The 14,791-nt window shown below is 38.8% G+C and overlaps 1 protein-coding gene across 2 annotated transcripts in view; it reads left to right on the forward strand.

Moving 5' to 3' along the window:
- Positions 1–14,791, forward strand: part of LOC134792227 (phosphatidylinositol 4-kinase beta) — a 90,629-nt gene that overhangs the window by 41,783 nt on the left and 34,055 nt on the right. The window contains exons 1-2 of one of the 2 annotated variants that reach the window (XM_063763487.1): positions 8,777–9,007; positions 12,564–13,467. In XM_063763487.1, the coding sequence (XP_063619557.1) occupies positions 8,952–9,007; positions 12,564–13,467 (960 nt within the window). In that variant the 5' untranslated portion in view covers positions 8,777–8,951. Of the gene's footprint in view, positions 1–8,776; positions 9,008–12,563; positions 13,468–14,791 lie in introns of those variants that run through there. The other variant, XM_063763486.1, reaches the window with a different exon arrangement.

Consider the following 14,791-nt stretch of genomic DNA (forward strand, 5'->3'; position numbering starts at 1 on the left):
ACGTACATGTACAATAAAAACTCTAAAACGTGACCATTTCCCGGTCTAGTTAAAATACTGCCATCATAAGATCATTATACTGTGACCCGTCTGCTATGTTTACCGTGCGCGGCGCGCGCTCACGATCTCGGCGAGCGGGTCGCGGGACGCGCGGGCGGGGCTTCACGGTTTGCCGCGCACCTCACCCCCTCAGATTCGTTGATGAGTCGAATCATATCGCCTTAATTAAAGTTTATTTATTACTTAGAACTCATTAATTTCAAATGTTTTCAAATTTTTGTCGTCGCTTTATTTGTTATGAAGTTTAATTTCTCGGTCGGCGCTAGTTAATTTTTAGATGTAAGTACCTAAATTAAATTGTTATAAAACCATCAATCATGTTCTTAAAATAAAGAAGCTTAAAAGTAAAACGCAAATCATACAAACCTAAGTTTATATTTTGTTGACTTTATATGGAAGGCCGAAACGGAACATTTGAAACTACACTGAGAAAAAAAACTAACAAAAACACACTTAGAATTACAAAAATAAAACTTAATCCGGGGACAAGGAGAGTCAACTAATAGGAACAAATTGACTTTTGCAATTTCCATTTAGTAGGAAATACAACTTCTATATTTGTAATTTGAAGTATGCTAGAGTAATTTCAGAAATTTGGTTTTGTTATTCCGAGAGGTGCTTTAGCAATATCGGAGGTGATGACGTCATGGGTGAAAACTAACCGTTTTGTAATTCTAAGCGTGCTTTAGCAATATCGGAGACGATGACGTCATAGGTTTTACTAAACTGTACTGCGATTCCAAGCTAGCTGTTGTTATTCTAGAGATAATGACGTCACAGGCAAAAACTAAACTGTTTGCAATTCCTCCGCCCCTAGCAAACGGGCGCCGCGAGAGCATGTCGCGCGCGTGGTAGCTACCCGTCTCTATTTCTGTCTGTATGAATAAAAAAGCGTTTGGTAGTATATCTCTGTACTAAAGAGGCACTATAAAAGCCTGTCGAGATATTCTACCCATTCCTTTCTTATTCATACAGTCAGAAAGAGACTAGTATTTATTACGCGCGCAACATGCTCTCGCGGCGCACCTGTGCTAGGGAGGTTGGAATTGCAAACAGTTTAGATTTACCTATGATGTCATTATCACTAGAATAACAACAGCTAGCTCGAAGTTGCAGAACAATATATTCCTGTAGACCCCAACTACACAGTAGGTCGCGGGTTAATATGTCCATGGCCCACAATATATCCTAAATTTATTATTTAACTTAAGTATGTTTTAAACAAAGAAGACACGAGACACGCCCGCCCGACATCCGACACAATACTAACTCTAACCAAATGAACGTAGCAAGTAGTAAATTTTACTAAAATCACTAACATTCGTTTCGCTGTGTTGGTATTACAAAACTCGTTTAGTGATTGGTAAGTACAACAATGAACATAAACACAACAAGTTTATCTACTAAATACCAGTAAACTTTGTAATGTCGCTATAGTAACAACTGAATTGTTATTTTAAATGGGGTAATGTTATTCCCGCGAACTCGTTTTTTAGATATTACAAAACTATGTAAGTGAGACATTTACTAAAATCATAACTTGAAATCACAGATGCTTTTTTCCAAAAATGACAAACTTTACTAGTAAAAATCGGAGAATTTTAGTAGTAATAAAAATGGATTGTAACAAATACTGAACTTTGTTTAATGCTCCATTTACTAAAGTCTGTTTGCTGAAATTAGATTTAGTATTACTGAGCTGTTTGTAGAAATAAATAAATTTTACAGAAATAGTGAAACTTCAATGATTACTACTAAAACTTCTATTTTTCCCCCAGTACAGAACTGTTTATTAATTCCTGGTGATGATTTTTCTCTCAGTGTACAGGCTCCAATTTCACCACGGTGACAGGTGCGACAATTGTAAAACATCACTGTTGCTGACGTCACAGGCATCCATGGCCTACGGTTACCGCTTACCATCGGGCGGGCCGTATTCCTGTTTGCCACCATCATTGTTTTATTAAAAAAAACTTTATTATATCGGAAAAAAGAGATATTTCTCTTGCTAAGTTTATGACAATTGTCACAAGAAACACTACAATTGTCACGAAATTCCGACATATAACTCATTACCTGTCAAGAATTACCTACAATTCTTCTAAATCTTGACAATTGTCAGAAACTTCGCAAAAGAAATATCTGTTTTTTTCCGATATAATAAAGTTTTTTTAAATAATACAATGATGGTGGCGAACAGGAATACGGCCCGCCCGATGGTAAGTGGTAACCGTAGCCCATGGATGCCTGTGACGTCCAGAAACAGTGATTTTACAATTGTCGCACCTGTCACCGTGGTGAAATTGGGGCCAGGTGGCTTAAAAAGACAACATAATTTGAAATTAATAATTGATTTAAGCCAAGAGTTTATGATAAAACTTAATATTTCAAGTGAAATAACCCGTATACGAATAATACAGAACGTAGGCGTGAGGCTATTTAAAAGAATGCATACGAAACTTATTCAGTAGTTTGCCAAATTGAGGTTGCTTGAGGTCACCACGCCGACATCGACACTTAGTTTAAACTTTTTCTTCGGGTTAACAATCGTTTAGAGTACCGAGTGGGGTGGGGTCATTTACTTGTTTGTGATATGTAAAGCAGTAGATTGAGCATATAGCAATTTCTATTTTAAGAAAAAAAGACTCTTTATTTTTAAATTTACCTTTTTACATTTTGTACCTAAACATTAGAGATTTATTTCTTGTTAGTTATACATATTATGAGTTTTAGATTTCTCCGATAATAAGGATCTAAACTCTTGGCTTAAATCAATTATTAATTTCTTGAATAGAGAGTGTAACCCATATGCCTATCTGAACTTAAAAAATGTGAACTTGATTTGATTATGATTTGACAATAGTGTATTTGACTGTATTTAAAATAAATTATTTTACATCATGCATGAAATAAAGCACCAAAAGATTAATAGAGTAACGCCGATAGCAGTAATCTTTAGACACAATTTCTATTTTTAAACCCGTATAAAACTATAAAGAGTAGGTAATTTGATTGTGACGTCACATGCTAGTGTTTCATATAAATTAAAGCCTGACAACAGTTTATTTGACCCTCGCCATTTTGCGGATTTTCAATGGTACTAATTTCTTTTACTGGCAACAAGTACTCTTTGACAACGAACGTTGGATGTCATTGAATGTCACCGATGTAAACAAACGGAAAATATCTACGAATATATTCAAATATAAACGGTTTTATTACAAAAATGGCAAAAAAAAATCCCAAAGATGCGAAAAAAATTGTAGTGAATGCAATCAAATACTTACAGCTTAAAAAAGACGAAGGATTACATAGCATTCCAATAAACAATGTTTTAAAGTTGGTTGTTGACATGACCGGTATTGACATTTTATAGTCCGGTTTTATTGAACTGGTTAGTTGTTTGGTTTAAACTTTAATATTTCATTTAAGGTTTATGTAGATCGACGTTAAAATCCTATAATCGAATTGGAGACTGAACGTTTTATAATCGAGGTTGGTGGTCCTGAAAGCGACACAACATCTGATGAAAATGAGACTTCGTCAGAGTCAGAAAACGAAGAATATATAAATATTGAATATTTAGAATCAGATTTTGACGAATAGGTAAATTGAAAGAACCGAATTCTCTGTAAGCAATGTTTTGACATTATACATGAAGCCAATGCCCACTACCCCGACTATACATGACTTACGCACATTATTGCCATACGTAAGCTGTTTGCAGCGACACTATCTCAGGGTTAAATAAACTGTTGTCAGGCTTTACATAGTAGCGAAATCGTTTTGACAGTTCAAAAAAAGAAACTGATTTGACTAGTAGTCAAATACCCTATATTTGAAGTGCATTTCTCGACTAATCGCAGATCAAGTTGAATTCGAATACCCCTCCCACTCCTCCCAGGTTCATGAAATTATAATAGTCGAAAACGAGTGTTCGGTGGCAGCCTGCATATGTCAGTGTAATCTAATGTCAGAATTAGTGTTGGTTCTTGATGCACAAAGAAGCCGTAGCAGTTACGGAATCAGGGTACTGCAAATTGGTTGAATAGGCTTCTGCGTTATTGGATTGTGACGGCATAGCGTCCAGAAATATCGATAGAGGCTTATTTGGTGACCGATATGCCCCTAATCTGAAGGCGCGTGTTTCTCAGCAATGTTGACATAAAGGAAACACCAATCTCCGTCTATGTTTAGACTCCTTTTGAAGATAATTCAGGCAGATTAAAGTCAACATAACTTTGCCCTTCCTAATAACTACAAGAGTTATTTTCTCTCGTAAAACTTTGCTGGGTCCGGAATTCAACCATAAAACTGGAAAGTGTTTTTCATCTTCGTTTATTTCCTCTGGCCATGGAATACGAAGGTTCTATTAAATATTCTGAGGCCCTAAAATCCACTTGTTGTTCAATCTATGTTACGATCTTCCAGTTCCAGATGGCTTACTTATTTAATAGTTATGCTAAGCAATACATGTTTAATTAGTTATTGCGCCGTTAAACCATTGCTTCAACGATACGCGTGTAACAAAGTTAGTACAGTAATTCTCAGTGGGTCAAGGTTTGCCTAATGCTGTAATACCAGCGGCTACTCCAGTGTCTTGGCTAAATATTCTGTAACGAAGGATTCTGAATTACAATGCGCATGAGTATTGTTTGAATGCAGAAAATAATTTTTGATGTTAATGGTGATTTACATCATGGTCAGCTTTAGAATTGGATATCGTGGAGATTAACTGCAATTACGTAAAATACATTTGCGTTATGTTGTAAAAACATTCGAATTTATTTAAATAATTACATAATATACATTTTAGAGGCAGAACACGTGAAATTTCGCACAGAAAGTGTAGCGAACATCGCAACGCAGCAAGGTCGGCGGGCGTTCACTTTCGCGTTATTTGCCAAGCACGTAACACCTTAAATTTAATGTTCACAATCATGAGTGCGGGGCTTTTAAGAAATTACTTAACCACCCCGAGGAGCGTAACATGGCAGTAACATTGCTAGAACTTTACCGACATTAAGATAAGATAAACAACTCGGTTACTTACAGTATTAACATGGTCTCTTTCTCGAATCCATTTATTTGTTAATGTTGAAGGTGCTCCTGCTGGTAACTAACTGGTAACTTATAATTTATAAGTTATAAATGAGTATATGACCAATACATTAGGTATACATGTGGATTAGATAGATCTTATAATATATTATAACCTGTGCCAATGCTTCGCCTTTAAGCATTTTCGGAAATTTAAATTAAAAACACTTTCGGCATCAACCTTGTATAATATATGTAGTTACAAAAAACCGTACTAAATTTCTAAATACACATGTATTGTATGAATCTTTGTTTCGTTATCAATGAACAATGCTAACCATAAACGTTCATATGTTTCATTATTTCTACGGACCAAGAAATCAGTTGTTAGAAGCCATGCGTTCCTTTCTCCAATCACCCAATGGCCAGAACAATGCGCTCGGGCGCCGAGTCGAATCAATCCAACCATTGTTTGGCTTATTGACGTCATGCCTTTTGAGAACTCGGGTTGTCTGGTAGCCCGATATTTTTACTGACGGCTTAATTGCATTTTTGTTCAGTGAAATCGAATTCGGATGTAGAATATCATATTCTTAGTCTTTGTAAGTAGAATTAACCAAATTTATAAGTATCTAATTTATTAACAAATTTGGACTATAATATTGTCTGAATAAAAAAATATTTATTATTTATTATTCGTTAACTAGATAAGATAGGCTTTGCGGAAAACCATTGCAGTATTAGGCATTGCTGTAGCTAATTCGGTTGGCGACCATTTCGAGTCCACGTGTCCATCTATATTGTGAGTATTCCTTTTCAGCAAAACGTTAAACATTTAGATATCATTTTCCTCTTAATCTGAAGAAAAGGGTTTAGTATGTATATCTATTAATAGTTAAGTACATATCATTAGTTTCCGACAAATTTGGAAAGCCTTGTCGATTTTCTGTCCTAAGACAAAATTATCCTCATTTTTTAAAATATTCAGATTTTCTATTTCTGGTTTGTACGCATGGGTTGTTTTTCTCTCCAAGAATCGCTGATTCTCATTTCTAATGTAAGATGTGAATCTTCGTCATGTGCCGTTGGCAAAATGACATTATGCTTATTGGAAAGGTGGCTCATAGTTGAATATAACCAGTAGAATATTCAACAATGTGGGTGAATAGAATGCTTGTTTGGGTAGACTCGTAACCAATCTAAATCAATATGTACATCCACAGTTAATGTTCATTGATATTCTTTAATTGGTTCTATTGAAGAGTTGCATTTTCGTCATACCTTTTTAGCGGCAATTGTTTTGTTTTTGTCGTGTCAATTGTTTTTTTTTATAGACAATAATATCGCTTCAACTTTGCTGGTCACCGCCTATTTCCCGGCTGTTAATGGTGTATAATGTTTACAGCCCCTAGCGTCCGTTGCCTCGTTGGGGGTGGACGACACCTGGAAGATCGGCAAGATCGCGGGTCACTTCTGGACGAGATTAGCTCAGGACCGGGACAAGTGGCGTACTAGAAGAGAGGCCTATGCTCATGCTCAGCAATGGGCGATAAAGGGCTGATATGATGATGATGATGATAATTATGAATATTTGCGGTCTAAAGTGTTAGCAATTTCAGTTCGGTTTATATGTTAACACGTAGGTAACGACGGGTTAACGTATAAGTAAACCGAACTGGACTTGTACTACATTACTGTAGTGATCGATCTTTATCGATATCGATAAGACAGTCTGTTGTCTGCATCTATCTTTAATCAATTGCTTCTTTCCGCAAGTTGTGTCTTGAAATCTGTGCCAATAAAGAGTACTAGGTATATGTATCTACTTTACATATATTAGTTCTCTTCAATCATTAAATTCGCATCAGTGATGTTTCACTTTCCTCAGCGTATTACATAAATAAGTATCGAAAGGTGTAAGTCAAATCTATGGTGTAAGAAATCCGCTACGCCGTTGGATCTAGTTCAATCACGCGCCTGGCTTGTGATGATTTTATTTTCTGAATGCGTGATTCCTTCCCATTATCTAATTGACAAATTTGAGCAGAGGTGATCGGCTGGCATGCAAGGCCACACCGGAGTTCTACTGTGTGTCCTTTGATAGTGGCTCGACTGCCCGACCTCAACGATCTGTCACGGTGACCGCATCACACTTTGCTATAAATAGATTTGCCTTTATCGCTCCCAGCGTATATCTCTTAAATTAGCAGACGATGACGTTGGTATGGTTTTAAATTTTCATTGAAATGGCAATAAAAACCGTCTATTGGCTCAAGTCCATGAAGTAAGAGCGGCGCCTACTAGCGATAATTGGTCGTTAAATAGGTATGAACGTTTATTGTTCCTGGCAAGTGTAATGATATTAGTAATTAGCTGAATTGATTGATATCGGTTGGTAAAGTTTTTGTATTCATCTCAATGAACTGACGCACTTAACGATTCCATTTCCATTACTGGCTAGGTTACTAACCTGTGTTTACGTAACTGCGAACTGACTTACTACGTCGAGTACGTGTGGCAGTTAGAAATCCGTTTCCTACCCACTTCCCATTCGTGAGACTTACGAATGAATATAATGGTATTCACTCTGTCTGCATTTCCCACGTGCTTAGATCCCATTAGCCCGGAATGGTCGGAATCCGATAAATGCTCTTCCGAGCTGCGACTCCATCAACGCCACATGTGTTTCGCAGGAGGCAACATATGCCCCGGCCCTTACTCGATAATGTTCCAAAAATAACCGATGTTAATTCGCTCCCCACTCGCGCTGCGTCGGAATGCTTGCTCAGTAAGTGGCCATAACACTTCCACTTCCTCTACTTTCTTGATTGGGTGAATATGCGTCCGCGTTGAGAAAGCCTCTAGGCGGACGCGCCGCCCGTGCCAGATGGCTCTTCTGAAATTGATAGTTTAACTAGCGATAGAGATTAACAGGGTCGTCGTCCGCTTTCTCCCAAATGTTGGTATGCGTTTACAAATTCAGCGTTATGTCATCACTCTGTCTTCGCTTCGTAATAGGACAGATGGCCACTACTGAATACAAACAAGTGTTAGTTCTACTTTTATATGAGCCAACTTTGTTTACGAGCATAACTGTTTCTCTTTAATATTCCTTGCGTGGAACGCTAATGCGGCACATTCTTCATAAGGTAGCGATATGAGCACCTGTTGATATCCCAAGAATACAAATATGTTACGAGTGCTCGCGTAGATATTAGAGTCCTATTATGCTCGCATGTATGAAGAAATCGCGTCATTGAACCTTTGAACACAATTTCGAGTGACGTAGGCGAGTTTCTCGACGGCGGGCATTGTATTTTTGACAATGTAGTATAATTTGTTGTCAAGCTCCATCGTTAATTGCGCTTCTGCCTACCTACGTCAGTTTGCGCAAGTGTGTTGTATGTGCGACCATAGAAACCAGTTTTCACGTAAATTCCGACACCCGTGAAGTCGGTCGGGGAAATCTTTGGGCCGCGAATCTTTGTTTACTGTTCGTTTGTTGTTCAGTGGAGTTCAGGCTAGTAGCGTAATCGAGGCGATCCTTGTACAATAGACGACACAGCGTTCAAGCATTGGAAACGATTCTATTTCTTATTGTTATGGTCGAACCGTTGATATTGGCGTATTCTGTTGGCGTGGTAGAGTGTTCAAATGGTATGCCGCGGCCTGCTGATGCGTTGCGTAAAACGCTACAGTACGCCCCTCGCGGTTCTCGGGGGCAGACGTGCGTTCCGTTTGGTAAACTGTTTACATTCGCGCCAACAATGCCTCTTGGATTGTCAGTGTTACAATAATGTTTGTGTGAAGTCTTGGGAATATCACGGTGACCAGTGCTAAGTGTATCGGAAATGGTTAGGAAAATAGTTGTTGTTGGACTGCAGTACTATGAGGACCCGTTCTATAAGTATGTATTATTCCATAATCTACTTACGATATCAACGCTATTATTTATGAGGGCAAACAAGATTTATGATGTATGTACCTACATTACTTTACATATGACTGGTCTTTGGTCACGGAGCTCCAGGAGGAATAGATAGATACTTACTTTAAGTATTAGGTTTTGAAAACTTAGGTCCCTAGAGGAATAAATGGGGTAGCATTTAGTTTTACATATAGTTATATACAAATCGTATATAAGTGTTTTGGCCTTTGTCCCTCATGAACGTACTTTTGTTGTATATGTGGGACGTATCTAATGTAACCCTGTAAAACATTCACGGAATAACCAGGTTTGGAGCACACGAGGAAAAAACGTGTTCCTCACATAATGACATGTCATTAACAACAAGTCTTACCTAGGTAATAGGTTTTAGTCATGTCACATGCTGGGGAAATAGTATTTTTTCTTGTTGAGATGTTTTCCACACGAATGAACCATTTTCACACAACCGATTGACGCACACACGAAATAAAATTTAAGGAATGTTTTGTTACTTCAAATCGAAGAGTCCAAAGTATTCCTGGCTCGTTTGCATAAGTTTTTTTATAAGATTCAATCATTACTAAAGAATACACAACACACTTAGGTCTAGCGAGAATTGGCCAAATTTCCATTAAACAACTAGGTATATATAATGTGCGGTCTACGTCATTTAAAAGCAGATATATATGCTTTTGAATCCTATTGAAACAGGTGGAAAACGTAGGTAGAATTAAACCAAGATAAGTCTGCAACGATTTTGGTAGCACACGCAGTGCAAGTGTTATTTTAAACGTCAAACTTCTATGAAATTATGACGTATAAATAACACTTGCACTGCTTGTGCTATCAAAATCGTTGAAGACTTGGTCTAACTCTAATTACCTCTGACGTCCGACCTACTTGTTGTTTTTCAATACCTAGGTATATTAATTACCTGCTTTTCCCGATTGATATATCAATCAATCAATCAGTATGTCTATGAATATTAACATAAAGCTATTTAATGACAAGTGAAACCATATCCATAATATCAACAAACTATCTTATGCATAAAGCGAGATAGCTGTATGTGGTATCGATTGTTTATAAACAAAATTAGAAAAAAACACACTGCAATACCAGAAATAATAAAAGGCAAACTTGAGTTTGCTTGCCGGAAACCGGAAAAATAAAAATACCTATCTACGCCACTAACACGACCAAACATATCTTAGGTATGTTGACACGTCGCTGGCCCAATATTACAGGGTTCTATGTTTCACTTTTATCGAACTGAAATTTGAACATTGTCATAGTGACATGAAGTCGAATTTCAACTATCTTGAAAATGTAACATAGAACCCTGTAATATTGAGCTAGCGACGTGTGTCGTATATTATAAAGCCATTCAATATGAGAAGATTGAGAAGACAATTTCAATGTTTATAAAATTATAGTGTATACTGCCACTCAATCTACGTACTTAGCTGTGATTTTGTTTCGATGCTTTAGCTGAAATGGATTAGAAGAAAAACGAGTAAATAAAACATAAAAAAGTTTTTTTTTTACATTATCTCTGTGACAGTCCAAGATAAGAGTGCTGAAAGTTGCAGTGCTAGTTATGAGGCGGCAAACAACTGACATTTACCAATACAACTATTCCTCACAGGGGCCACATTTATTTATATATTTCATTGTATTGAAAACACGTTTACATGACATTACAGTATATAACTAATGCGCTATGAAAGTTAGTTTAGATTACAGTACATCTCCTTCCTTAGCCTGTTAGGCCCTTTAACTTCAAATCTGTTCGTTAATTACACCGAACTTAAGCTGTCCACAACGGCTTTAGCAGTTATTTAAATACGAAATTTAGCAAGGCATTAAATATTTGAAACCTTAAATATAGAATTTATAAATATAAAAAGAAACTAGTTATTTAGTAATAATCTTTTCCGTTTTAATCGTAATAGCTGCTTCGACACAATAAAGGCTTAGTCGACTAAAACGAGTTTCTGTCCCATGTCGAAACCACTCTGCATTCACGAGGTGATTTCTTAATTTCGCGCCGCCATCAATAACATTCTTCGTGATAGTGATTCGTTGGACGATGCGATGCAATGCTGATGGCCGCGATCTCGGCGACTGTAATTGTTATTCAATTATTAGAATAAATATTGCAAATTGTATTTGCTAGCTCAATGATCATGCGGGAAAGACGAGAGTACATAATTATTTTTGTGAGAAGAGTTAGGATGCGAATGTTAGTGAAATTCACTACAGTATAAGATTGGATTTGTTTTATAGTTTATACTACATGGATGTTAAAAGAATGTTAACACATAATAAACACGTGACTCGTTCATTCGGCCAATGAGGTACAGCTGTGTCTATGGAATTATGTCATTGGCCGAATGACTGAGTCTCGTGGTTTGTTTACATAATAAAACGTGATATCGATAGTTCTGAAAACATAGTTCATTTAATTAGAAAAAAAAAACATTCTTTTGCATGGAAATTCTTGAAATTTTTTATGTAATAAAGTTATATCTAATTACCTAGTGCCCGACACTGCCTGGTTTAGTTGGTGCATTAGACCTTAATTTATAACAGAAGATGTTACGAAAAAGGCATTACCTTCTGACATTTATTATTGCTGATTCAATTAATTGATATAATTATCAATAAGACAATATCAAATCAAACTCATATGTCAGAAATGTCACTCAAGCACTGAACTTGATATCCTGGCAGTTACTTATTGGTCAAAGCCTCAAAGGATCAAATGAACCTTGTAATTCAATTTTAATTTTGTATTTTTGACAATAAAATGACGTTGTGATTACAATGACAATATCAATAATGTTTTATTGAATCTTATTTAGTTCAATATTTTTGCCATTTCAGCACTCGTCTAAAGTGAAACTACTTACTTAAATGAAATGTTGTTGACAAACAAAAAGTGGCGCGTATTTCTTATTTCACCAGAATGTCCAGAATATAAACAATTAAAACCCGCATCTATTCTAAAACAAATTACATATATTCCATTTGACTAGTTGAATTATAATAATCGGGCGTAAATCGGGTGGAAATATCATATAGTCATGTACAAATCTCTGGAGTATGTAGTGCGAGGCATTGTTGTTTATAACGTGTCATGACAGCCATAGACTAAGTATTATGGACGTTGTTGTCGCACCCGCGGAGCTTTTAAAAGCTCCGTAACTCACAAAAGATGAAAGCTTTAAGCTCCCTTTGTTGTTACACGTATTTTTCACTTTATTTGCCACCATCATTTTCCTGTTCTTGCTCCATTTAGTAAGTTTGGTGAAGCATCTTCCATTCATCCCTATCCGCTGCCATATTTATGATTCATTAATTCTACTCCTACAACTTTTGTGATACGCCTGCTAGTTGATATAAAACAACTTGGGTTTTATGTACAAAATCCTACAAATCTTAGGGGATAAAATATTTACTGACTATATTAATTAGAATAGAAATTGGTAGTTGGTATTGTGTGGTTAATGTTATTCATGTTTGTTTACAGACATGTGACGGGTGCCAGTGGGCCGCCGGCGGGATGCGGCCACCAGCGGAACCGCTCGCTGGACTCCGTCCTCCAGCGGATACCCGAGGACATGACGCCGACGTCGCCCGAGGGCTGCCCCGGGCGGCTGCCCTGCGAGCCGGCGGCGCCGCGGCTCGCGCTGCCGCCCGAGGTGCCCGCCGGCTCCGACGACTCCGGCATCCACACTCCCCCCGACGGGCCCGAGGACGACCGCCCCCCGCCGCCCGCCGCCGCCCGCTCCCGCGAGAGCCTCGACTCCGGCAACCCCGAAGACACCGACAAACCCCCCGATCCGCCCGACACTAATGAGACAAACGAAACAAAATCCGAACCGGACCGGACCACGGACGCGGACACATCGAAAAACAAAGACTTCCTACTCCGACTGTTCGAAAGCAAACTCTTTGACATGAGTATGGCCATCTCATACCTCTTCAACTCCAAAGATCCCGGCGTGCAGGCGTACCTGGCCAACAAACTTTTCTCGTTCCCGCACGAGGACGTAGACTTTTATTTGCCGCAATTGGCGACCATGTATATAGAGATGGGTGATGTGGCCGACGTCCTGAGGCCATATTTAGTGTTTAGGTGTAAACAAAGTGCGGAGTTTTCTCTGAGGTTGGCCTGGTTATTAACGGCATTCGGAGGAGACGCGAAGAGGTCGAAAGCGATGAAGTTTAGAGATTCAATATTGGCCGAGGAGATCAGGCCGGCGGCGCGGCGCGGGCACCACCGGTCGCAGTCGGACGCGTCAGCGTTGCGGCTGGCGACGCCGTCGGGGCGCCACCTCGGCGACCTGGCCTCGGGCCGGGCCTTCGACAGCGGCTGCTTGTGCGGCGAACAATGCTCCTGTGGAGCGCCGCGATTAGCGCCACAAACCCAGGTACGTTTCACATTCATTCATATACGGTTTCTGTTTGATGTTCACACAAAGTAAATATATATATTTTAGTGAATGCGCCATGTTGTACGTGGTACGTTTAACGTATATGAGCAGCACGGCTGGGCGAATAAAAGCAAATAAGAACATGAATTTACAGTTACAGGGTGGCCACTTTCTGGAAAACCGGGAAAACCGGGAAAAGTCAGGGAATTTCGCTAGTCATGGAAAAGTCAGGGAATTGTCAGGGAAATTTAATGGAGGTCAGGGAATAAAAATTGTCTCTGTATGTACATAATAAAATAAAAATAAATATATTAATTTTACCATCTGCAAACATTATATCTTCTTCTTCCTGGCGTTATCCCGGCATTTTGCCACGGCTCATGGGAGCCTGGGCACAGAATAAGTAATAGGCGTGGGGTCCGCTTGAGTACTAATCCCATGATTTGACGTAGGCACTAGTTTTTACGAAAGCGACTGCCATCTGACCTTCCAACCCAGAGGGGAAACTAGGCCTTGATGGGATTAGTCCGGTTTCCTCATCATGTTTTCCTTCACCGAAAAGCAACTGGTAAATATCAAATGATATTTCGTAGGTACATAAGTTCCGTTGGCCCGGACAACCTACCAGCCGAACTGTGGAAGAAATTGGGTGACACCGGAGTGTACTTTTTGACAAGTCTTTTTAACAAATTTCCATTGGATGGCATTCCTGAGGCATGGAGGAAGAGCTTCCTAGTGCCATTTTATAAAAATAAAGGCGATATAAGGTTGTGTGGGAACTACCGTGCCATCAAACTGCTATCACACAGTTTTAAGATTTGGGAACGAGTTCTGGACCAAAGACTTCGCGAACTAACATCAGTGACAGAAAATCAGTGCGGCTTTGTCACCGGGAAATCAACAACCGACGCAATCCACACCATCCGTATTTTAATGGAAGCCTACAGGGACAACAAGAAAGACTTACACATGGTCTTTATAGACCTGGAAAAAGCGTTCGACCGAATCCCGAGACCTCTGATTTGGCAGGCGTTGCGGTACCAGAGGGTCCCCGAATGTTACATACGCATGATAGTTGACATGTACAGGAACGCCACCACAAAAGTAAGATGTTCAGCGGGAATGGGTGATGAGTTTCACGTAAATGTTGGAGTTCACCAAGGGTCAGCTCTCAGCCCGCTTTTATTTAACCTCGTTATGGACTACCTCACGTCTAATATCCAGAAACCAACACCTTGGAACCTTCTATACGCAGATGATATTGTCCTCATAGATGAAGAGCCAAGAATACTCCAAAGAACGCTGGAAAGCTGGAGGTCAG

The sequence above is a fragment of the Cydia splendana genome, chromosome 7 (assembly GCF_910591565.1).
Source record: "Cydia splendana chromosome 7, ilCydSple1.2, whole genome shotgun sequence".
NCBI classification, from domain to species: Eukaryota; Metazoa; Arthropoda; class Insecta; order Lepidoptera; family Tortricidae; genus Cydia; species Cydia splendana.